Source organism: Pleurodeles waltl, chromosome 5 (assembly GCF_031143425.1).
Source record: "Pleurodeles waltl isolate 20211129_DDA chromosome 5, aPleWal1.hap1.20221129, whole genome shotgun sequence".
NCBI classification, from domain to species: Eukaryota; Metazoa; Chordata; class Amphibia; order Caudata; family Salamandridae; genus Pleurodeles; species Pleurodeles waltl.
In genome coordinates this window covers 1662313405-1662339956 of record NC_090444.1, presented here as the reverse complement: position 1 = coordinate 1662339956, position 26552 = coordinate 1662313405, and the positions used below count along the sequence as shown (strand labels likewise).

The following is a 26552-nucleotide window of genomic DNA, read 5'->3' as shown; positions in this document are numbered from 1 at the left end:
TCAGAGTTACTAAAAATAAAGGTACTTTATTTTAGTGACAATGTGCCAGAAATATCTCAGAGGATATACTCTCTTAGGTAAGTAAAATACACAAAATATACACACAAACCAAAATCAGATAAGTAAACAGTTAGAAAAGTAGTGCAAACACTGTAGAATACAATAGGATGCAATAGGCCTAGGGGCAACACAAACCATATACTAAGAAAGTGGATTGCGAACCACGAATGGACCCCTAGGCTAGTGTAGTGTGTGGAGGGTTGCTGGGAGTGTAAGAAAACTCTAAGGGTGTCCAAGATACCCCACCCCAAGACCCTGAAAAGTAGGAGTAAAGTGATACTATTTCCCCAGAAACACACTAAACTCGTGATAGGAGATTCTGCAAAGACCACAACAGACTGCAAAGCACTGAAGTCAGATTCCTGGACCTGAGGAGCTGCAAAGTCACGAAAGTGTCCAGTGGGGGCAGGAGCCCACTAAACCCCGGATGAAGGTGCAAAATGGCTGCTTCCGGATGGAAGAAGCTGAAGATTCTGCAACAACAAAGGGTGCTAGGACCTTCTCCTTTGTGCAGAAGATGTCCCACGGAGTGCTGGAGGATGCAGAGTTGTTTCCTTAGAGAAAGACTGCAAACAAGCCTTGCTAGCTTTAAAGGTCGCGTTGAAGAAAAAGTGTGCTGCCTGGGCCCAGGAAGGACCAGGAGGTCGCCACTTGGAAGAGGAGACAGAGGAGGCCCTCAGCAACACAGAGAGCCCATGCACAAGAAGGCGGCACCCGCAGAAGTACTTGAACACGGGTTCAAGAAGACTGAGCATGGCCGTCGTCTCAACACTACAAAAGAGGGTCCCACAAAGCCAGTGGTCAACTCAGGGAGTTGAGCAATGCAGGACGGAGTGCTGGGGACTTGGGCCTGGATGTGCACGAAGGATTCCTTGCAAAAGTGCACAGAAGCCCTATCAGCTGCAGTTCATGCAGTGCACATGATTACTGTCTGGAGAGGGGAGGCAAGGACTTACCTCCTCCAACTTTGGACAGTTGGACCACTGGACAGTCTGGTTCACTTGGGTCCACCACTTGTGTTCAAGGGACCACGCTCGTCAGGATGAGAGGCGTCCCAGAGTACTGGTGATGCTGAAGTTTGGTGCCTGCTGGAGCAGGAGGAAGATTCCATCGACCCACAGGAGATTTCTTTGTGGCTTCCAGTGCAGGGTGAAGGCAGACAGCCCCCAGAGCATGCACCACCAGGAAACAGTTGAGAAAGCCAGCAGGATTAGGCACTACAATGTCGCTGGTAGTCTTCTTTCTACTTTGTTGCAGTTTTGCAGGCATCCTGGAGCAGTCAGCGGTTAATCCTTGGCAGAAGTCGAAGAGGAAGATGCAGAGGAACTCTGGTGAATTCTTGCAAGTTGTTATCTGACGAAAAGCCCACAGGAGAGACCCTAAATAGCCCTCAGAGGAGGATTGGCCACCTAGTGAGGTAAGCACCTATCAGGAGGGGTCTCTGACATAATCTGCTTGCACTGGCCACTCAGAGGCCTCCATTGTGCCCTCACACCTCTGGATTCAAGATGGCAGAGGTCTGGGACACACTGGAGGAGCTCTGGGCACCACCCCTGGGGTGGTAATGGACAGCGGAGTGGTCACTCCCCTGTCCTTTGTCCAGTTTCGCACTAGAGCAGGGACTGGGGGTTCCCTGAACTGGTGTAGACTGGTTTATGCACGGAGAGCACCATCTGTGCCCTTCAAAGCATTTCCAGAGTCTGGGAGAGGCTACTCCTCCCCAGCCCTTAACACCTATTTCCAAAGGGAGAGGGTGTAACACCCTCTCTCAGAGGAAATCCTTTGTTCTGCCTTCCTGGGACTGGGCTGCCCAGACCCCAAGAGGACAGAACCCTGTCTGTGGGGTGGCAGCAGCGGTAGCTGCAGTGAAAACCCCAGAGAGCTGGTTTGGCAGTACACGGGGTCCATAGTGGAGCCCCGGGGATGCATGGGATTGGCACCCCAATACCAGATTTGGCATGGGGGACAATTCCATGATCTTAGACATGTTACATGGTCATATTCGGAGTTACCATTGTGAAGCTACATATAGGTATTGACCTATATGTAGTGCACGCGTGTAATGGTGTCCCTGCACTCACAAAGTCTGGGGAAATCGCCCTGAACTATGTGGGAGAACCTTGGCTATTGCCAGGATGACCTCACACTTAGTAACTTTGCACCTAACCTTCATTAAGTGAGGGTTAGACATATAGGTGACTTATAAGTTACTTAAGTGCAGTGTAAAATGGCTGTGAAATAACGTGTGCGTTATTTCACTCAGGCTGCAGTGGCAGTCCTGTGTAAGATTTGTTTGAGCTCCCCAGGGGTGGCAAAAGAAATGCTGCAGCCCATAGGGATCTCCTGGAACCCCAATACCATGGGTACCTAGGTACCATATATTAGGGAATTATAAGTTTGTACCAGTATGCCAATTAGAATTGGTGAAAATGGTCACTAGCCTATAGTGACAATTTTAAAGGCAGAGAGAGCATAAACACTGAGGTTCTGATTAGCAGAGCCTCAGTGACAGTTAGTCATTACACAGGTAAACACATTCAGGCCACAAACTATGAGCACTTGGGTCCTGGCTAGCAGGATCCCAGTGAGACAGGCAAAAACAAAGTGACATACATGTAAACATGGGGGTAACATGCCAGGCAAGATGGTACTTTCCGACAGTCCTTGACCCCAAACAATATGTCCAGGGCGCCGTGCAATGGAAATCCACACCCCTGAGTGAGAGGTCCTCTACCAAGTTTGCCTAGGTCAGTGACCTTGACCAGCTGTAAATGGAATGAATGCAGCCAAACAGGGCCTGCAAACAGGCTTTTCTAATAAAGTGAGTGTAACTTATTCCTCCAGTTGTGCTCCTTTGACAACATCCATGGATGTACTCTACTGGCATTCTGTGGACATTTTGAATTGAAAGAGGATTACTTGCTCGAAGAGTTTAAGTAGAGCAAAATAGTCGCTAGAACTTTGAGACTGGCTGATTCTATCAGAAACGCTTATAGTCACTGATTTAACCATCCCCAGGCAGCAGGCTCAGCTTCCCCCACTGTAGTACATTTGCACCCTACGGGAGAAGAAAATCTGTCAGAAGAAAGCAACCACAATCACTGTCTTTCTCCTCCTCCATTTAAACAACATCAAAATCAGTCTATTTTATCCATTATAATCACATCTTCCGGGTCAGTGAACTGTTGGTATCTTTCGTTTGAAATTGGATGACCATTGGGACATACAGACAGTAAGATAAGGTTACTACCTTCCTTTTGTGAAGCGGCTGCCTCCTGCCCCTCTCAAAAATCCATAACCACACAAACATCACAATGCATGAGAGTTTCTCTTGGCTTGTGAAGGAAGCAAGGGAGGAGGGCTATATATTACGTTTTGGAAATACAATTGCTTACAAATACCTCAAAAAATATAAATTCAATATGGTAATCCTGTAAGCCTTACCAATTTCAAGATTGAGTAGTCTTTGATTTCCAGGACTCATACTTCCACATTCCTCTTGTCCAGTTTATGGGAATATATCTGGACACCTTCTGGCGTTTTCCAACAGACAAGGAAGATCTATTTCGGCAAATTCTGCTGCATTAGACCAGACTGCTAGACTTGTTTTATGCCCTCTAAGTAGGATGAGTGTCATCAATTGTCATGTTTCCCTACACTTGGTTGCAGCTTAAACTATTTTAATGGCCACAAGCTGAATCAAAATTTGAATGGGCAAGACTTAAATAATGTACAAGCATCTCTCAGAGAACGGAATGAGCATGTGCTTTTTTATCCATAGACAAAAAAAAATGGTTTATTAGGAGTTTATCTGGTGTAGATAACGAAAACTGATTCAAGAGAAAGAGTTGATGGGAAGATGTGTATCCATTAGAAGGACATAACCGAAGGTTAGCAGGACCCATATTAATGAAGGGTATACTCTGCAGTAGGATAACCTTGAGCTGAACCAGAACAATTTCAGTGAGACTCAATTAATGGCATTATTCAGGGAAAGATTTGAGAATATTTGTTTTTTGTAGTTGATAAAAAGTAATATCTAGCCACTACGTCTTGAAATTTAGATCTATTTTAGTTAGGGTTTGAATTTGATTTGTACACATGGGAGATTATACAGGTGATATCTTGTCCATTTACATAAAGATTGACTGTGAAAACCAATTTTGAAAACATTTCACAATAAATGCACAATTTAAGATTTTGCCATTCCTGTCATTTTATGAAGAGCGCAGGAGGTCACACTGACAACTTAGAAATTGAGTTTTAAGATTCCAGCACCCTGCAGCAAGCACACTTTGGCCCTCATTCTGACCTTGGCGGGCGGCGGAGGCCGCCCGCCAAAGTCCCGCTGTCAGCTTACCGTTCCGCGGTCGAAAGACCGCGGCGGTAATTCTGACTTTCCCGCTGGGCTGGCGGGCGGTCGCCTTCAGGCCGCCCGCCGCCTTCAGGCCGCCCGCCAGCCCAGCGGGAAAGAGGCTTCCACGATGAAGCCGGCTCGGAATCGAGCCGGCGGAGTGGAAGCTGTGCGACGGGTGCAGTTGCACCCGTCGCGTATTTCACTGTCTGCGCAGCAGACAGTGAAATACATTTAGGGGCCCTCTTACGGGGGCCCCTGCAATGCCCATGCCAGTGGCATGGGCACTGCAGGGGCCCCCAGGGGCCCCGCGACCCCCCCTACCGCCATCCGGATCCCGGCGGTCGGACCGCCGGGATCTGGATGGCGGTAGGGGGGGGTCGGAATCCCCTCGGCGGCGCAGCGTGGAGGATTCAATGGGGCGGCGGTACACTGGCGGGAGCCCGCCAGTGGTGCCGGTCCGACCGCGGCTTTACTGCCGCGGTCGGAATCCCCATTGGAGCACCGCCGGCCTGTCGGCGGTGCTCCCGCGGTCCTCCGCCCTGGCGGTCTTTGACCGCCAGGGTCAGAATGACCGCCTTTGTGTTTTAAGCACTGAGATTGTTCTATTTCACTAGACCCTCAGAATTAGTGGCTACATTAGGAACAGTGCACATACTTCTTCCCCTAAGCAGCAAAGAGAGTAACAGGGACTCTTCGCGTTGTATGCGCTGTAGTTTTCTGAGCTTCGCGAGGAAGTGGAAGCAGACAAGCAGGTGGAATAAGGAGTACTGCAGAAGACGTGGACAAGACGTGACATTCCTGTGCTTTGTGCAGTAAAAGGTGACGTGAAAAGGATAAAGGGTTCAAAAGGTGTGCCCGCCATCAAGCAAAATGCAGAGAATAAAAGTGCAGAAAAGATGAGCACATGGATCCTCTGTAACAAAAATAGAAACTAAACAAAGTTCATTTAGGCTAATTAGAATAATGTTATAGGATATACTGCCTTTGCGCAACAAATTCACGTTCTGAAATGCAGCATATTGGCAGCAGTGTGGTTCATATTCTATCAATAGAAAATGCTAAGAAACAGTTCTGTGTACTCCTTGGCCTTCCACAAACACCTTTTACTAAGACATTGGAAAATAAGGAGGAAAAAATGAATATTTATTTTATTTTTATTTTTATTTTCAGCGTTTTATATAGCGTAAAGAAGACCCTTTCAGGTGACAGAGTGCTTTAAAAATATTATTATGATACAGCGATAACGGATATATTAATGTGCATACATAAAATAGGTGAAGTTACATAAGCAGATAAAAGTTAGAACAACAGGAACACATTCGAAAATGGAAACAGCTTATATCTCGATGATGTGGACAAAGTGTGCTAAAATAGACTGTTCGACAGTCATGTAGACACCTCTAGTGTGGAGTGGGAGGTCTGACCTCAGTGAGAGAGGAACCTGTTGGATAGTATAATCTTTACTTCGTTCCTGAAGATGGAACTGGAAGAGTTGCACCTGATCACTGGAGGAAGGGAGTTACAGATTGTAGGGGCAATTCCAGAAAAGAAACAATTTTAGATTTCCTTTTTGTTGAATTTTTGTGGCTTTAGTATAAGGGAGCTTGTGCTTGTAGAAGGTCTGTTTCCCCAGATAGGGTCAATTTCTGGGCCAGTAAGGACGGTGGGTTGTGTGTCAGTGCTATATGGGTCGTGTAGGCATTTTTAAGATGGATGCTAGCCTCATAGGGAAGGCATTTCAGTGATTGGAGGTTGGGGTAATATAATCTCTTTAAAAAAAAAAGAATTTAGCCAGTGATGAACCTTGCAGCCCCATTCAAGGTAGCCTTTACCGGTGCAAGTTTGCTTTTCAGGAGGCCCAATGGGGTGGCACTACCATAGTCTAGTTCAGATAATACAAGTGCTTGGACCGCTGTTGTGAGATCTGCTATGATAAGGAAAGTCTTTTTTAGCTCCCTTAATGCATGAAGTTGGTGGTTAGCTCCTTTGGTGGGGGCACTGATGTGATTTTGCAGGGAGAGGACATTGTCCAAGACTGTTCCTAGGGATTTGGCGGAATCTATGATGTGTGGGGTACAGTTCAAGACAGTAAGATGTGGGAGCCATTCTTTGATGCTAGGTGTCATCCTGGGCGGTGAGATCAGAAGGAATTCTGTTTCGAGGTCATTAAGTTTGAAGGGTTATGAGTCAGCCAATGTTGAGTTTTAGTCAAGATCTTATTGAGGATGCTGATGTCATCAAAAGAGGCGCTTTTCACGTAGAGTTGAGTATCATACATACATGTGGTTGGAGATGTGAGAGAGTTTGAAGATTTCGGCCAGGTGTTGTACTGGTTGAACTGGGAGAGAGCGGAGCCTTGGGGGACGCCTAGTGTAACTGATCTGAAAGAATGTGATTCATAAGAGCTCAGTGAGATCTGTTGTGTAGGAATGAGGTGAACTATTTTAACTAGGTACCTGAGAGACTCATCCTGAGTTCTAGTAGGTTCAGAAGGGTATCATGTTTGACAATGTTGAACAGAGCTGACAGGTCCAATAGTATTAATAAGTAGGATTCATTCTGATCGAGTGAACGTAGAGCATCATCAACAATGCCTGTTCTGAAAGCAGATTGACATTGATTGAGTAGTTGGAATTGCTCAATGTGATTGCGAAGCTGTAGGTGCACACATTTTTCTAATAGTTTGCCAAATTTGGGCTATTGGAGATGAGTCTGTATTTGTCGGAGTCAGACTGGTTGGAGTTGTGTTATTTTAAGATAGGTGTAATCCGACCACTTTTTAGACAGTCAGGTAAGGAGCGAGGCCTTTATAATCCTAGTCTATAATGGGAGTAGAAGGTGAATGTACTTGAGGAGTTTGGAAATAAGGGGATCATTGAATTGGCTGAAGTATTTAAGAGAAGTTAGAAGTTTTGAGATGTCGTTGTCTTCAAAGGTTTTAAAGTTGGACCAGGCAGCACTCTTTTTAGGTTTGTGGGGTGAGGTAGTAGGGCAATCTTCCTGTACATGAGGGAGAGGGTGTGGGAGGAGTAAGCAATGTTCCTGAACAAGAGGGAAAGGATGTGGGTATGCATGGTAGGAGTTCTAAGACATTCTGTATCTCTGTGGTGATTAGCATAGCTTTCTCAGAAAAGAAGGAGGCAAACGTTTTGCAGTGAGGTAGGACTTTGGTGTCAGAAGCTGAGGCATTGCTTTGTAGGTGTTCCATTTTTATTGTAGCAGTATGAGGTTCAACAGACAGTATTTGTCTCTAAGCTCTTTCAACAAGTCTGAGGCGTTCCTTGTTAAGATTGCAGTCAAAGTAAGGGCTGGATCTTTTGGATGGGACTCTCTTTAGTTGTTTAGTTGTGCAATGGAATCCATGATTTTTGACATGGAGTTGATGTTGTGATTGCATGTTAGAGGGAGGGAGCAGGTTGTGTTTACTAATAACAGACATCGTGAGTGGGTTGATGTTATGGGTGTCTCTGACCCAGTGTTTGGCTTTCATAGGTTAGCCCCTAGATTTAACAGCTCTTTCAGATATGAAGAAGGTAATGCAATGGTGGTCAGACCAGTCACAAGGTAGAATGGATTGGATTTCACTGGTGTTTTCTTTAGTGATGATTATAACTAAAATGGCACTTTTATTGGGGGGTAGGGCTGTTGGATGCTTATATAAGGTTAAGGTCCGAAATTAAGGATTTAAAACTAAAGAGTCACTGGAATCATTCCAATGAATGTTAAATTTATTTTAAGTCCTTTCATAAGAACATTAGTCTTAATTGAAAAAAATTAAAGTTAAAAATAGAATATTGCGTTGCTTCTGCAAGCACTTACATTTGTCTTATAGGCTCGCGAATCTGGCACCATTCAAAGATACAGTCTGCCTAATGTTGGCTTAATCCAGAAAAATGTCCTGAACTGCCGGGCCCATCAGGTGTGTTTAAACTGCAACTCAAGGTAAGTTTGAAATTCTTGCATTTAAAACATTTGTTAGAAAGAAACTTTTTTTCTGCTTTGCATCAAAGTGACCATTTTGTACTATTACCTTTCTGTACAATTTGATTAGCACACTTTCAAAAGCAAGTCACATTTACTACCTGGTGTCTGTGAAATATCACATTTATCCCATGCATTTTTATAAAAAAAACAGTACTAGAGTGCTACTTGTTCATACTATAGCCTCTGCAGTTTCTTTACTTTAAAGTAGCTCAGTCACACAGGGAAACCCCTGGATCTTTGTTCATGCTTTAACTGTGCTGAGAAGTTGGGAAGCATGGGGATTAAGAGAGACTGTGACTTATTTATCAGGGTGTCAGACTAGCTTTGAGAAAGTAGATCTGGCAACATTCTATTATGTGAATGGCATTGCCTTGTCCTACCTGTTCAGTTCCCATTCGTCACCCAGCTGCCTGTGTCGCATAGGTTCTCATTATGGATTTGGGCGGCAGATTCGCATAGATTGTGGGGTACTAAGTACAGTTCCACACCATGTGATGCCTGACGGCCTAATCCGTGTTTTCCCTCTAACTAGCAGCACCTCATCTCTGCCCAAGAGCAGGGGTGATTGTGGCAACTGGGCGCATGACAAGAAAGACTCCTCAGGGGAATCGTGTTCTATGAGATCTCGTCCCTTTCTCTCAGATACATTAGTCTCACACAAGCAAAGACAAACAGAGGCAGAATATGGTTCAAAAAGGGTTTATTGAAGTAACTACATCTTAGATAAAATGGCATGTATTGCAATAACTAGGATGATAAAACACAATAGAAGCAAGATTGTGACAAGGAGAATGAAACACAAAAATAGTCCCACCATACTGTCACTAGGAGTGGATATATATATATTTCCTACCTAAGCTATGTTAGTGCGCAGCATAATAAGCCAAACCCACCCTTCCGGATCACCCTCCTGTGAAGACATCATCCCCCATACCTGAGGAAGGAAGCCTGTAGTCTAGAGAGACACCGTCCCCTTATAGGCCAGGGATTGGGTAGTCTAAGCAAGCAGCTGTAGCGAAGGCAATTAGCATGCAGTCGTGGTCATCTGGCTGGAACTCCTGCTAACATATATGGGACAAGGAGTGTTTTTATAATAAAACAGTTGACACTCTAAGAAAGGGTCGCCACGTAGGAATGTGTTTGTTTCCGTGAATGTTGGAGACACAACGTATCACTTCTAACTGCAGCCTTGAGGAAAGCACAAAGTGAAATGCTATGAATGTGATGCTTTCCTAGGCGAAGGAACAAAAATAGAGAAAACAAAATAACACCGCAAATGTGGCTAATGCTAGAAAAATAAAGAAATGCTTAATAAAATGTAACTGGGCTAAAGAGCACAACGGCAGGCCTAGATTTGCTAAAATAACCTGTCTAAAATATGGCTAAATTAGCTTTACAACACCTGGACTCCAAAATGCACTTCACAACAAGTCCTGTGGTTGATAAGTTTGAATCTTGTCTGACTTTCCTTTGGGTTTTACTCCTAAAAATACCTGTGGGTTTTAAAAGCTACAGCAAAGGAGAGAAAATAATAGCAAAGAGATAGTCCCTTGACTTTTTTGTTCTAGGGAGAGGAAACTGATAGCTTTGTCTAATTCACCAATGAATAATCTTCCTCCTCCAAATGAGAAACTAAGACTCTCTGAAATATAGAGCTCTTACAATTTCCAATTCCATGCATAGGTTGATTATCTCATCTGGGTTGTTTTCTACACATTTGGTACCTGTAGACCTGTACTACAAGTCCCAGGATGCAAAGGAAAAACTCTGACTGGATGAGCTGCTTATTCATGGATTTGTTAAACCTGAAACCTTTGAGATGTATTGCTTTGTTAGCATTATTTATTTGTCAAACTAGATAAACTTATTCCCATCAAATATCAGCTTATTTTATTTTTCCAGATGATTGAGAAATCTGTTCAAGTAGGAAGGTCACATTATACTTATTTTATCTATTGGTCTCATGTTTTTATAAAGCATGGCATTTGGAGCGCTGTCCACAGTGAGTTAGGGGAACCTGTTAAGAGGTTTTCAGGTAGGGGTCTGACCGAATGTGAGGCATATCCCCTACCCAGCATTCTTCGCTCACTACCGCAAAGTCTAGTTCTCAGTCAGAGGCCAGTCTGAACAACATAGCACTAAGTCCTTCTCTGAAAGTCAGATGTCGGGTCTTTAAACTCCTAGAGAACTGCATACATGTTTTAGTGTCTTGAAAGTTTGTTGAGTAAAATGGTGTGACGGCATGAGTCAGTGAATTCTGGTAAGAATATAGTTGGGGTTATGGTTTAGCAGATGACCCTAGCTTTTTTTTAGTATGCCTTATGGATTGTTTCAACACCTGAAAGCTGATTTCTATGTTTTAACAGCCATTGGACTGTTTTAAAAACGGGCTTTATGTAGCCACTGTTCCAGAGGTTGAGGCCACGTCTAACTGCCCCACTTGTAATCTTACTATTCTTTGTATTAGTGTTTTTAAGCAGCCTTGTGTTAACCACGTTATCGGCGCTCAGGTATGATGTCACCAGAGATGATCTTGTCAGTTTCACATGGTGGGTTCTGAGAAGTAATGGAAGGATCTTTTGTATTAGGCATAAATGCATGCTGACGCCCTTGACCATGGATTTAATTTTTGAATGGAATGACAGGTAAGCTTCACATAGAGCTTCCTGGCTTTTTGCCTGCATCTGCATGGTGGATTTCCAAGGCTATGTGGCTATTCAAAGGGCATGCACTACATGTCTGTTCCACCAAATGTATTTAAACAATTTACGTTTTAATGCAAGCAGTGGTGGCCCATCCTTCCAGAGTCTTAAATTCAGTGTTATGTCATCGATTTAAAATTGAAGGAACCCTCATTAGTGTTCTGTAGGCAAAGGGGCTTAAGGCTCTTTGCGTGAACTGAGCTTGTGGTACTCCATAGGTCACTTTTCAAACAAAGGAGGTTGCTGGCCCTATTAGCATGCACTGGTTATGGAAGAAAAGATGTATCAGATTCAATCTAGAACATTTGTTATGATTCCTGCAGTCCTGAAACCATATGATTTGACCGTATTGAATAATTCAGTGACTGTCACATTTCTAGCAATATTCACCCAGCTATCAGAAGCCAATATCATAGTGCCTGTTTTGGTTTTCATGCCACGGATTATTTGTGAGATAAAGCAACAGAATGGCCTATTATTTGTATGATTAATTTATGAAAATTCCTCAACTTTGTACCTTCTGTAATATTGTATTCCTTTTGTGTTTGTGTGTGTGTGTGTGTGCACGCCCATTATCGTACAATATTTCTAAACACTTTAGAATTGTGTCCATTTACCATGTGCTCTTTTAGACTAATTTCTTACTTTAGTTTTTTAAATACACAAGTAATGCTCCGCTTACTTACTGATAATGTTCATCAGTTGTCTCTGCACGTTCCATTCTGTATGCCCTGTGGTGTGTTCACCTCACTCATAAATCTCTTGTTGCCAAAGCCTACTAAACCTAAAAATACATTCCCTGCCTAGACTTCACCCCTTCTCTTGGGAGGTTCTATGAAGTGAGGACCAGCCTACACTACATCCTGTGTAGTTACCCAAACTCACTTCAGATCTAGGCTGTAGACCTCTAGGAGGAGCAGAGAGAAAGTGTCACTTCTAAGGATTCAGGTGTAAACATGTATTTAACATCCCAGTAAATATGTTTATTGGCTAGTGATCTTACTATTATTTTGTGACCCTTTCTTATACCATTTCTTACTTCAGAAAGTCTTGATCCCATTGATCAAACACAAAAACAGCCACTACTTCACAAGTATGCTTCAGCCTCTAACTTCATTCTCACCATCTGGGAAAATAAGCTGTATAAACATATTAAAACAGAGCTCTCAGTTTATTTCCCTTTCCATTTCCCTCTTACACTTACTGTAGATCAGTAGTGGTATCAGATAGGACTCTGGTTGCCACTATGAGACGAAAAAGTTTAGACTTGTTGAAGCCCTCTCTTAACTCCAACCCTTATATATCTTAGCTCATCTGTACAACAAATGAGGGCCTAATGAAAATGCATCATGACCAGTTATCACTAGCTTGCTGAACAGACATGGCTTTTAAGAAAAAAGAAAGATAACACCTCACAGTTATGGCCTATATCCCTCAGTAGTCACCAGCAAGACCCCTACACTAATTCATATAAAAAAACTGCAGGTCGGAATCATGCACCCTCACTCTATGCAGCGGATCAGAATGTCTCCAATAGGCAGAAAACATGTCTGAATGAAAATGCGTCAAGAAAGGTAAACATACAGTAAATCATAGAATCAGGCAAACCTAAGGCAAGCTAACCCCATCCAGAGTCAAAATCCAGCCTAGAAGTGCAGACTGACATCTCCAAATAACTCCCTCCTGTGTGCTACTATTATTGAGGCATTCAAAACTACTAAAAAATGAATGGTGTTTCGAGTAAATACCAATGGCCGAGATTAATGTAAGTATTTCACACGTCACTTTTTTTTTTTTTAAATAAGGAGCACCACAGCTAGTGTCTTTACCCTTCCTCCGTTAGTAAATTAGCATTGGAAATTTGTGATTAATTAGTACTCCAATCAAATCTGTCATCTTTCCCATACGCGTGTATCATGGGCAACTCATACTTTATCCCAGGGATGAATAAGGAGGCATTTTCTGAGGAAAGTCTCTAGAGTCACATACAATAGGATAGATTTTTAGGGTCAAGCGCAAAGCGCTCTGTCCCTGGTGTAATACCTCTATGGGCTTGTAGCCACGCCCATGTCACTCCCATCAGTTTGGTTGGTTTGTAGGCTTGCCTTTTAAAATTTGCTTGATTTCATTAGTGAAAGGCATGCATCTGTCATGCCTTTTCCGGTGTTTTGCCCTCCTCATGCGCACCGACCAACTACTGAAAAGGTACAAGGCTCGATGTTTCCCGTATGGTTTCTGGACTACTTTTTCTGTTTAGTTCGCAGAGCGATCTCGCTGGGCAGTAGTCGAACGCGTTGAATGACATCGACCCTTTTACATGGATATTTGCACTTTTGCTGGTTATATGGATAATTGCACTTTTGATGATACGTTTCACTGAGAGCAAACTTCTGTTTCTTTTTGTGTGTCTGCTTTGCGCTGATTGCGGCCGTCGGTTCACTTATGCGAAACTCTTTTTACTTTTCAGTTTGTGGCAAGAAAAGTCAGGTTAGTTATGTGAAACCGTTTTACTTTTCATTTTCAATTCATGTGGCAAGAAAAGTCCGGTTAGGAGTTTACAATGCTAATATCTCTAACTCAAGCAAACACGAGATACATTGCATTGCAAATGCTTGTTGATGAAATTGGGATCAAATGTTTAGACACACAGAGGAGAGAATTTGAACTTTTGTACATGGAGCGATAGAGATATTTATCCAGTATTGGATCTTTCATAGATTCACATGCTTAAATCATTCCCCGTCATCAAAGTTGGTGTTCCATGGTACAGTAACATAGGCCTCAATGGCAATGAACAGTCTCTTTAATAACATATCTATGTCCCTTTTTTTAAAAAAAAAGGGCCAAACTTGGACCATGATCAATCAAGTGACAGTACTCTCTAGAACACTCCCAAGAGGGGCTGTTTCCCTCAGATTTTCTACCCCACATCATGTGAAAGAAGTCTCCATGAGCTCTGCTCAGTTTTTCACTTCTTAAAATGACAATTTCAATAAGAAAATGTCTGATACTGCTAAAAAAATGATTATTCAGATCCTGCTAGTCCTGTGGCAGTAAGCATCTGCATGTGGAGGATCCACATAAATAATGCTTTTACTGCCTATATCCCAGTCATCAGGTGGACTGCAAAATACGTAGAGCCTTTTGTACAAAGACATTGAAGGACAGAGAAAGCAGGCTACTTCTGTGGCTACAGAAGTCTAAGAGCTAAAAGACAACCACATCTGAAGAGGACAGTGACACTTCAGAAAGGTCAAGAAAAAGGGCGAGATCCTCTGAGGGAACATCTGAGGAAGGTAAGAAGGCCTACAAATCCCATCATAGAGACCCTCTGTGAAAGGGGGAAAAATCACCATATCTCCACAAAGAAGGCCTCTACTCAGCCCACTGCTCCATCTAAAAAAATATGGAGAAATTTCTATGTCCATGTTAAAAAACCATTGTCAACGGCATCACTGTCGATGGCACTCTTGTCAACGACATCTGTCTCATCCACGAGAACATCGTTGGCAGGAACAATGACGATGACTGGTGTGGACGCGCCCATAACAGCAACGAGGATTTCACCACTGTCGACGGCACCACTGTCAAAGATACCACCATCTGGGACAACACCAAAGAAGGCACCGTCAACAGCAAAACCAACAATGTCTTTGACGACGACCAAGCTGCCTGGTATCGGGTAGACAACATTGTCGACAGGGCCATTGACGATGATAATAAAAGTGGCCAAAAAGATAATTGCCCCAGCGATTACCTCTCCAAGTAAGTTCTCTCGTTTTACTCCATCACATATATATTAGATATAGAGGAGTCTGATGAAGAAGGACCTTTTGGAACTGCACATAGTCCATTTGAACTTACTTAAATGTCAGGATGATGATGATGACATTTATGAGGACATTGAGCAATACCACCATCAGTATTATGCTCCTCTGCAAAAAAGAAGGTATGAATAATATTGTTATGAGCAAGGAAAGGAGGAACCACAATTACCTATGTCCTTTTTACAAGACTTGCAGGCTATGTTGCAAGATTATAGGAGGGCATTCCCCCAGACAGAATCAAAACATCAGGTCAGCCTAGTCCACCTTCTACGCCTCAGCGTATTCCTTCCCCCCAACTCCAAGAAGTACACCACGTCTAACAATGGCAGCACCACCTAGAGACAACACTTCTTCATCTGATGAAAGAGAAGAAAGGAAAATTCAAGAGAATCTTCCTCCACAAAATGAGTGGGATGAATACCTCATTCCCACTTCCTCACCCCCTTCTCCACATCCATCAAATTCCCCACCAGAAGACATAGGGGGTTTCACAACTTGATGGACAGAGCAACCACCAGATGTCACTTTCCAACTTCCATCAAACAGGCTGATTGTTTCCTTTATGATTTTAAGGAACAGGTAAGAAATCAGTGAGGGCCATCCCCATAATCGACTACCTCTGTGTGGAGGAGATAAAAATTATGAAGAACCCGGATATAGTGGCGGCAGTGCCACCCCGGGTAGACAAAAAGTATGCTGCACCTGAGGATTCATGTGCATGCCTAACTGGTCATCCGAAACATAACAGTTATTTCACAGGGGGCCCAAAGACGCTCCAAGAATCCTTCTGCTCCCATCTCCACACCACCAGACATGGGAGGTAGACATCTGGACAATGATGACAAAAGATTTTCACTCATGTCTGCCACTGTAGTTTGAGTAGCAAATGCCTTGACTATTTTAGGCTGCTATGATAGGCACATGGTTGGACTTGTCAATCTAGTAGATCTCATTCCAAAAGATAAAAAGTCAGAAGCAATCAAGATTTTACAGGAAGTAGAGCACACCTCCTCTGAGGTAATATATTGCGCAGTAGATATCGCCTTAACGGGCTTTTGACAGTTTTCCGTAGGCATCAGTGATGGCAGAAATCAACATCTTTCAGACCAGAGGTGCAATCTAAAGTTCTAGATATGGCTCACGATGCAGAGACGTTATTCAGTAAGCACATTGACGATGTGCTGTTAGCAATTAAAACCGATACGGATACTGAGAGATCCCTCGGCACCCTCCAGTGTAAACAAGTTCTCTTTCGGGGAGTTTGTGGAAGAGGTTTCTCATCCTACAGAGGTTCATACCAGCATCAGCAGTACCAGCCCTTTCATTCATAGTACAGGGCAAATTATCAGCAATAGTATCGTCAGCCACCGGCAGTGGCCCTCACCAAACAAGTCCCCAGACGAAAACAAACCTCCCAGACTAGAGAGACCAGTCACAAACAGTGACCTACACTGGGTACTGGCTACAGACACCTATCTCCATCCAGTGGGTGTGAAAATTTACAAACAGCTACACTAATGGAAATTAATAACATCAGACAAATGAGTGTTAGACCTGGTAGAGTAAAGTCACACTCTAGAATTTATACAAACACCACCAAACTATCCCACAAGGGGAGCGCACTCCCATCATCTTCACATATTGAAAAAAAAAAGCTCCCACCATGCTTGTAAAGGGAGAAATCTTGAGAGTTCTGTTTTCTCAAAGAGGCATAGGCTTCTATTCCAGATTCTTCCTGATAAGTAAGAAAACAGGGGAATGGAGACCCATCCTGGACTTAAGAAAACCTGAATAAATTCTTAGGCAAACAATTCTTTTGGATGGTCACTCTCTCCGACATCCTGAACCTCCTCACAGCTGAGATTTTATGACATCTCTTGATTTTCAAAACTTATATGTCCACATCCCCATTCCTCCCAAGTACAGAAAATGTCTTCGCCTAACCATAGCCAGTACCCACTACCAGTTCAAATTCCTCCCATTCGGTCTGAAATTGGCATCTCACATATTTACCAAGAGCCTGGCCCTAGTAGCAGCCACTCTCAGAAGTCAAGGTCATCAAGTGTTTCCCTACATGGATGACTGGCTACTGAAGGCACCAACAGCACAAAAAGCATCCAAAACCACACAGGCCTGTCTCAACCTATTTCACAAATTAGGTCTCACAATCAATTTGCAAAAATCAGTTATCATACCAAAACAAAATATAATGTTTCTAGGAGGTTTTCTGGACACAATACACAACAAGGCATATTTATCTCAAGACAGACAGCACAAATTAAGAGATCTGGCAGTTAAGGATCCAGAAAGAAGGTCAGCTTCAGTTCGTCTGTACTAGTCCTTGCTAGGCATGATGTCTTCTGCAATCAGTCTAGCACCTCTGGCCCAACATTGATTCCCCACTGTCCCAAATCCAAAATAACCACAGACGCCTCTTGACAGGGCTGAGGTGACCATCTACAAGCTCTGCAAATTCAGGGCAAATGGTTGAATCAACAGAAAACCTTACATAACATCTACAGTCTGGAGTTGAAGCCATCTTTCTCACTGTAAAGGTGTTCCTTCCGAGGATAGCAGGTTCAAAGGTGCTGATTCATACAGACAACACAACCAGCATGCATTACATAAACAAGCAAGGTGGCACACGATCGCTAACACTCTCCCAACAGGCTCAAGATCTGTGGTATTGACTCAATACTCACAACATATCCCTGAGAGTCGAACATGTGTCCAGAATCAGCAATACTTTGGCAGATACACTCAGCAGACATGAACACCAAATGGCAGTTCTGTGCCAGTTGGTATCCGCTCCCAGGGTCGTGGGGGAATGCCTTTTTAATGAGATAGTCAGGGATTTATGCTTACGCTTGCCTCCCCCCTTCTCTTTCATACTGAAGGTTCTCAGGAAAATGAGGAGAGCACATTGTTGCCTGATCCTAATTGCTCTCAGGTGGCCCATGCAACACTGGTTTACGGAACTCCTCCTGATGTCGGAATGCAAACCTTTTCACCTCCCACCACTTCCAGCTTTATGAACCAGGAACAAGGGCCAAATTCTCCAACCAGACCCACCATCTCTACATTTGTGTGCATAGCTCCTGAATTCAATAAGTTTAAATGCCTAGACATTCCTCAGGACTGTAGAGATATCCTGTCCAAGGCAAGAGCTAAATCCACCAACAAAACATACAGATTTAAATGGAAGAAATTCTTTGTGTGGTGTCAACAATCTAACCTGCACCCCTGAAGAGCATCTCCCGAACAGACTCGGCCATATCTCCTATTGCTAGCTAAATCTGGATTGGTGCATACTTTGGTCAATGTCCACCTTGCAGCAATATCAAGATATAGATGGTCATCTCATTCTCCTTCCCTCTGCTTTCACTACAGAGGAACCATTCATGCAATTCACAGACTACTACATTCTCTTAAGAATGAATCCTCGATTTATTCCCAAAGTACCAACTCACTTCCATCTGAATGAACCCATCATTCTTCGCACTTTTAGCCGGAATCCTGCCACCGCAGAAAAACCATTGCTTCATACTCTGGATATAAAGAGGTGCCTTAAATCCTTTAGCACATACACAAATCTGATCAACCTTTCGTATTGTATAGTCAAGCACATCAAGTATCTGCAGTTACTAAGGTCACAATTGCAAGATGGATTTCTACTGCTATCTAGTTTTGTCATTCAAAGGCGGGTAAACCACTTACAGCTAAAACCAAACCACACTCAGCAAGGGCGGTATTCACCTCAACTGCTCTGTTTGCAGGTGTGTCATTGTAAAACATTTGTCGTGCTGCAATGTGGAAGAGCACCCACACATTCATGCAGCAGTACTGCCTGCAATTGGTGCACCATGAAGATGCAGCTGTAGGAAAGGCGGTGCGACGGCATTTGTTCCAGTAAGGTGAGGCTCAATTTAAGTTTTTTTTTTAAATAGTAATTGTTAACTGGTTTACGTGTCATATGCTTTTATTTGTATGTCTGTCATTCTATTTCTAGCATGTTATGATTAGACTATATAGCTATGTTGCATTGTTTTTTATTACCTGCTGTCCACAAGAGATATTTATATTGCTTCAAAGCATGCTTATAATAACTGCTTGCCAGTCTGATTCAAGCATGTGAATCTATGCAAGATCCACCACTGGATAAGAAAATGAGCTACTTACCTGTGCAGTTATCCAGTTTTGGGATATTTCATAAATTAACATGTGACCCACCCTCCTTCCGTGGGAGGCTCCCCTTATAGCTCATATACAAATGATTACACTTGTGCTTGAAAATCGGAGGGAACCAGCCTCTCTTGGAAGTGTTCTAGAGCATGCGGTCGCCTGATTGGTCGTAGCCCAAGTTTGGCCCTTTAAAAAAAATAAAAAGATAAGACATGGATATGTTATTAAAGAGACTGTTCATTGGCATTGAAGCCTATGGTAAAAATGCATACTGCTCTGTTATTTTACTGTGGGACTCCCACTTTGACGGCGGGGAAGGATTCAAGCATACAAATCTATGAAATGCTGGATAACTGCATTTTACTCATTTTCTTCTAGATAAGACATTGGGTGTTACTCACTTCAGTTAAACACATAGCATCTAGACTTACTGAACCCTTTAACCCCTTCGCTGCCAGGCTTTTTCCCCCTCCTGTGCCGAGCCTTTTTTTGGCTATTTGGGGCAGTTCGCACTTAGGCCCTCATAACTTTTTGTTCACATAAGCTACCCACGCCAAATTTGCGTTTTTTTTCCAACATCTTATGGATTCTAGAGGTACCCAGACTTTGTGGGTTCCCCTGAAGGAGACCAAGAAATTAGCCAAAATACAGTGAAAATTTTGTTTTTTTCAAACAAATTGGAAAAAAGGGCTGCAGAAGGCAGCTTGTGTTTTTTCCCCTGAAAATGGCATCAACAAAGGGTTTGCGGTGGCAAGATCACCATCTTCCCAGCTTTCAGGAACAGGCAGACTTGAATTGGAAAACCCAATTTTTCAATACAATTTTGACATTTTACTGGGACATACCCCATTTTTACTATTTTTTTGTGCTTTCCGCCTCCTTCCAGTTAGTGACCAAAATGGGTGAGAAACCAATGCTGGATCCCAGACAGCTAAACATTTCTGAAAAGTAGACAACATTCTGAATTCAGCAAGGGGTCATTTGTATACATCCTACAAGCGTTTCCTACAGAAAATAACAGCTGAAATAAAAAAATATTGAAATTGAGGTGAAAAAAACAGCCATTTTTCTCCACGTTTTACTCTGTAACTTTTTCCTGCGATGACAGATTTTTTTAAAGCAATATACCGTTACGTCAGCTGGACCCTTCTGGTTGCGGGGATATATAGGGCTTGTACGTTCATCAAGAAATCTAGGTACCCAGAGCCAATAAATGAGCTGCACCTTGCAATAGGTTTTTATTCTATACCGGGTATACAGCAATTCATTTGCTGAAATATAAAAAGTGAAAAATAGGTATCAAGAAAACCTTTGTATTTCCAAAATGGCCACAAGTTAAGGTGTTGAGAAGCAGTGGTTATTTGCACATCTCTGAATTCCGGGGTGCCCATACTAGCATGTGAATTACAGGGCATTTCTCAAATAGACGTCTTTTTTACACACTGCCTTACATTTGGAAGGAAAAAATGTAGAGAAAGACAAGGGGCAATAACACTTGTTTTGCTAATCTATTTTCCCCCAAGTCTCCCGATAAAAAAAGGATACCTCACTTGTGTGGGTAGGCCTAGCTCCCACGAAAGGAAATGTCTCAAAACACAATGTGGACACATCACATTTTTTCACAGAAAACAGAGGTTTTTTGCAAAGTGCCTACCTGTGGATTTTGGCCTCTAGCTCAGCCGGCCCCAGGGGGGGCAGAAATGGCCTAAAATAAATGTTGCCCCCCAACCCCTCCGGGGAGCGACCCTTGCATGACATTGATGCAAAAAAAAAAAAAAAAAGAGCCCTGGCGCCTAGAGGTTTCTGCCCCCACTGGGGGCAGATCGGCCTAATAACAATTAATTTACCCCCTCCCCCTGGGGAGGGACCCTTGCCTACGGTGTCACTCCCCTTGCGTGACATTGGCGCAAAAAATAAATCCCTGGTGCTTAGTGGTTTCGGGCAGATTGACTTAAAATCGGACGATCTGCCCACGGCCTAAATACAATTTGCCCCTCCAGGGGAGCGACCCTTGCCTAAGGGGTCGCTCCCCATCTGTAAAACAACAACAACAACAAAAAATCCCCGGTGCCTAGTGGTTTCTGCCCTAATTAAAATAGGCTGAACTGCCCCCCAGAGGGGCAGAAATGGCCCAAAAAAATTTGCCCCCCAGGGGAACAACCCTTGCCCTAGGGGTCGCTCCCCTTGCGTGAAATTCGTTTCCTTCCCTTTGAAGCCTCTCCGGGCCTCCTCCACGTGATCGGAAGAGAAATGCAAAGTATTTCTCTTCCGATTGCGCTGGAAGCTTCCAGCGCGATGGGAGGAGGCCTTGTGACAATCAGCACGCAATCGAGTGCTGATGTCACAGGGGGGTTGGGGCGGGGTCGTCCATCCCTGCCTTGGCGGGGTGGGGGGAACCCCGCAGAGGGAGCACTAGCGCTCCCTCTGGACTCTGTGCCCAGGACGTAATGGTTCCGTCCTGGGCACACGAGTACTGTGCCCAAGGACATAACCATTACGTCCTGGGCACAGAAGGGGTTAAAGAATGGTTTCTGATAAAAGAATTAACTAAAAAATTGTTTCTGTTAAAAAAAAAACACACTTTGGTACGTCCATAAGTCTGACGTGTTTATTGCAAAAAATAGCAACCTTGAAAGCAATAAAATAATTGATAATTTTCATTTCAAAAGACCAGAAAGCTTCCTCTTAAAATCCAGTTAGAGCGCAAAATGCTAAAATCTTTACATTTCTTAAACATATATGTACATTTATCTCTCAGTAAAAGTTAATTTGAATATGGACATGTGATAAAAACGTTCTACTTCAATGAAACTAGATAATGAGCGTGAGTCAGGATCTTCTAATTAGAAGCATTAGAAGGAAAGGCAAAAGACCATGAGGAGTGTTGCAACTACATCAACAAATGCTGACTTCAATGTTTTTAGAAAATGTATGCTTCAGGCTGCTAATCTTCATAACAGTGCTACTCTTAGTACATGGTGGAAGACAATGGGCAATTGTACAACACTGAATAAAATGGTTTGTGGGCCTCCAAAATACATTAAACTAAGCAAACATATCAAAGGTAATTGGCGTTACAGGTTAATATAAAAACAAATTTTCGATCATATACGATACTAGAGTATGTATGGAATCACATATTCTGTACACGAAAGGCATGGAATATGTGATTCTGTTTTCTCAGAATTTTGTTAAACATTCCATGGGCTAATGAATCATTAGACAGTAGAAGGGGGCAGAATAATTAGGACAGGCTTTCAATGAGAAAGAGTGGAAGAATATATTCCTTAGGTCATGCTGCACCACGAAAAATTCAACATCAAAAGAAACTTTCATGAAAAGTACATTTATTGGTATCATATTAGTTTTAAAGTACATCCGTGGGATTCTTGTAGAACTAGTAATTGCTGGATGTGGTACAGTAGGAGGGGCATATATATCGGGAGTGCTTATTGCTTAAAATCTTCTGGTCTGAATTCTTGATGCAATAAATGTAATATTAGAAACAAATATCTCTAGATTCCCAGCTTAAATTCTTTTGGACCTCCCAAATATATCCTTTCTGCTCACTCAAGCGTTAGCAGATGGCAGGTTATCACCTTTAGATTGAGATGAAAAAAATATATCCCTGACAGAAGAAATATTCAGTTTCAAATCTGGAAGCTTTTGTAAATTAAAAAATTGTCAATGGCAGTAGAACAGAGAGGGGAGAAATTCAAAAGTGTTTGGGTATAATTTTCTTAACACCTGTCTAAGTATTCAGAGTGCTTATGTGCCCAATTAACAGTGAATGCTGCAAATAATCACACCAGAAGGTTTTCAGATACCCTGAGAAAGAGGAGGTACTTGATGGCTTGAGTGAATCTTAACTGATGTTTTTATGTGGATCTAGGTAGGCAAAATACTAACTTTGTATTGATAGTATGGTTTTGGTGTTCATGGGGGTGGCATTCAGATGAATTCCCACCAACTAGTGTTCAATATGTACAAATAACTCAATAAAAAGATTTCACCATAAAGAAAAGCATTTGGTGCAGTGATGTACAGAGACTGTGACAGAGAAAAGATTAACATTTCGATGCCCTTGTGATATTGTATCAGAAAACGGACCATTGTAACCAAGTGAAACCAGTTGTCTGCAGACATTCTAGCACACCACAGAACTCAAATTTGTCGAAGGAAAGTACTGATCTGGAGATTACATGCAGAGCAACTGATTCACAACAAAGGAGAATATGTAACATTTTGCCACTCCCATAAACATATGGATGCAAACTGATAAAGGATACAAATAAGAAATTGCCCCAAAACACGTATGTCCTTTCATGGTCTGACTATATAGGATGTACTATTGGTGAACTGAGCTCACTTGTTGGACAGGGCTGTAGAACTAGTTGTGAGTTCTAATGATGAAACCCAAAGACTAAAAAACACATTAAATGTTTTTCCCTACTGTAAGGTCACTCTCAGAGCACAGTCTTTGCTACTTTCCTTTGTTTTTTCATAGATGTTTGTCCCCTGGTAGTAGCACCTGACATCTTTCTCATTGAGGCTGAAGGTAGTGATTTGCATGTTTATTCTTAGATCAAACTCTTTTTGTTTGCTTCTCACAATATTTGAAATCGACCCAATTAATCAAAAGAAAGATAACTTGATAATAAACTTCTTTAGCCAATCAGAGTACATGCCTACGCACACATCTAAGTTTAAATACACCTTTGACATATTCCAAATTCAGGCAAGAAGAGCGGATCTCCCCTAATTCTACAAATAATTATATATTCATTATAATTATAAATACTAGATAAATTCTGAAACACTGGATTCTAGATTGTGGATCCTGTCTGTAGGTTGTAGTAGGTACCAAGGGGTACTTACACTCTGTACCAGGTCCAGTTATCCCTTATTAGTGTAGAAGAGGTGTTTCTAGCAGCTTAGGCTGATAGAAGGTAGCTATAGCAGAGCAGCTTAGCCTGAACTAGGAGACATGCAAAGCTCCCACTATACCACTGGTGTCATATGCACAATATCATAAGAAAACACAATACACAGATATACTAAAAATAAAGGTACTTTATTTTTATGACAATATGCCAAAAGTATCTCAGTGAGTACCCTCAGTATGAGGATGCCAAATATACACAAGATATATGTACACAATACCAAAAATATGCAGTAATAGCAAAAGGAAGTAATGCAAGCAATGTAAAGTTACAGTAGATTGCAATAGGAGCACATAGGTATAGGGGCAACACAAACCATATACTCAAAAAGTGGAATGCGAACCACGAATGGACCCCAAACCTATGTGAGCTTGTAGAGGGTCGCTGGGACTGTAAGAAAACAGTGAGGGTTAGAAAAATAGCCCACCCCAAGACCCTGAAAAGTAGGTGTAAAGTGCACCTATAACCCCCATAGAGCACAGAAGTCGTGATAGGGGGTTTCTGCAAGGAAGACCAACACCAACAAAGCAACAACAGTGGATTTCCGGACCTGAGTACCTGTGAAACAAGGGGACCAAGTCCAAGAGTCGCGACAATGTCGAGAGTGGGCAGATGCCCAGGAAATGCCAGCTGAGGGTGCAAAGAAGGTGCCACCGGATGGTAGAAGCTGTGGATTCTGCAAGAACGAAGAGGGCTAGAAACTTCCCCTTTGGAGGACGGATGTCCCACGTCGTGAAGAAGCTTGCAGAGGTGTTCCCACACAGGAAGACCGCAAACAAGCCTTGCTAGCTGCAAGGGTCGCGGTTAGGGTTTTTGAGTGCTTCTGTGGCCCAGGAGGGACCAGGATGTCGCCACTTTGGATGAGGAGACAGAGGAGGCGCCCAGCAAGTCAGGTAGCCCTCACAGAAGCAGGCAGCACCCGCAGAAGTAACGGATCAGGCACTTGGAAGAGGAGTGAACCGGAGTCCACCCGAAGACGCAAAAGGGAGTCCCACGACGCCGGAGGACAACTCAGAAAGTTGTGCACTACAGGTTAGAGTGTCGGGGACCCAGGCTTGGCTGTGCACAATGGAAATCCTGGAAGAGTGCACAGGAGCCGGAGCAGCTGCAAATCACGCGGTACCCAGCAATGCAGTCTAGCGTGAGGAGGCAAGGACGTACCTCCACCAAACTTGGACTGAAGAGTGACTGGACTGTGGGAGTCACTTGGACAGAGTTGCTGAGTTCCAGGGACCTCGCTCGTCGTGCTGAGAGGGGACCCAGAGGACCGGTGATGCAGTCTTTTGTTGCCTGCGGTTGCAGGGGGAAGATTCCGTCGTCCCACGGGAGATTTCTTCAGAGCTCCTAGTGCAAGAAGGAGGCAGGCTACCCACAGAGCAAGCACCACCAGGAAACAGTCGAGAAGGCGGCAGGATAAGTGATGCAAGGTTGCAGTAGTCGTCTTTGCTACTTTGTTGCGGTTTTGCAGGCGTCCTGAGCAGTCAGCAGTCGATCCTTTGGCAGAAGGTGAAGAGAGAGATGCAGAGGAACTCTGGTGAGCTCTTGCATCCGGTATCTGAAGAATTCCCCAAAGCAGAGACCCAAAATAGCCAGAAAAGGAGGTTTGGCTACCTAGGAAGGAGGATAGGCTAGTAACACAGGTAAGAGCCTATCAGAAGGAGTCTCTGACGTTACCTGCTGGCCAGTGTGCCAGCAACACCTCTGTTTCCAAGATGGCAGAGGTGTGGAGCACACTGGAGGAGCTCTGGGCACCTCCCCTGGGAGGTGCAGGTCAGGGGAGTGGTCACTCCCTTTTCCTTTATCCAGTTTCGCACCAGAGCAGGGCTGGGGGATCCCTGAACCGGTGTAGACTGGCTTATGCTTTGATGGGCACCATCTGTGCCCATCAAAGCATTTCCAGAGGCTGGGGGAGGCTACTCCTCCCCAGCCCTGACACCTTTTTCCAAAGGGAGAGGGTGTAACACCCTCTCTCTGAGGAAGTCCTTTGTTCTGCCTTCCTGGGCCAGGCGTGGCTGGATCCCAGGAGGACAAAAACCTGTCTGAGGGGTTGGCAGCAGCTACAGTGAAACCCCGGGAAAGGCAGTTTGGCAGTACCAGGGTCTGTGCTAGAGACTCAGGGGATCATGGAATTGTCTCTCCAATGCCAAAATGGCATTGGGGTGACAATTCCATGATCTTAGACATGTTACATGGCCATGTTCGGAGTTACCATTGTGACGCTATACATAGGTAGTGACCTATGTATAGTGCACGCGTGAAATGGTGTCCCCGCACTCACAAAGTCCGGGGAATTTGCCCTGAACGATGTGGGGGCACCTTGGCTAGTGCCAGGGTGCCCACACACTAAGTAACTTTGCACCTAACCTTCACCAGGTGAAGGTTAGACATATAGGTGACTTATAAGTTACTTAAGTGCAGTGGTAAATGGCTGTGAAATAACGTGGACGTTATTTCACTCAGGCTGCACTGACAGGCCTGTGTAAGAATTGTCAGAGCT

The 26552-nt window shown here is 43.5% G+C and overlaps 1 protein-coding gene across 1 annotated transcript in view; it reads left to right on the top strand.

The window, feature by feature from the left end:
• The window catches only part of WDR35 (WD repeat domain 35), a 267899-nt gene that overhangs the window by 139786 nt on the left and 101561 nt on the right, over positions 1-26552 (top strand). The window contains exon 16 of the mRNA XM_069235987.1: positions 8250-8359. Within this exon, the coding sequence (XP_069092088.1) occupies positions 8250-8359 (110 nt within the window). The remainder of the gene's footprint in view (positions 1-8249; positions 8360-26552) is intronic.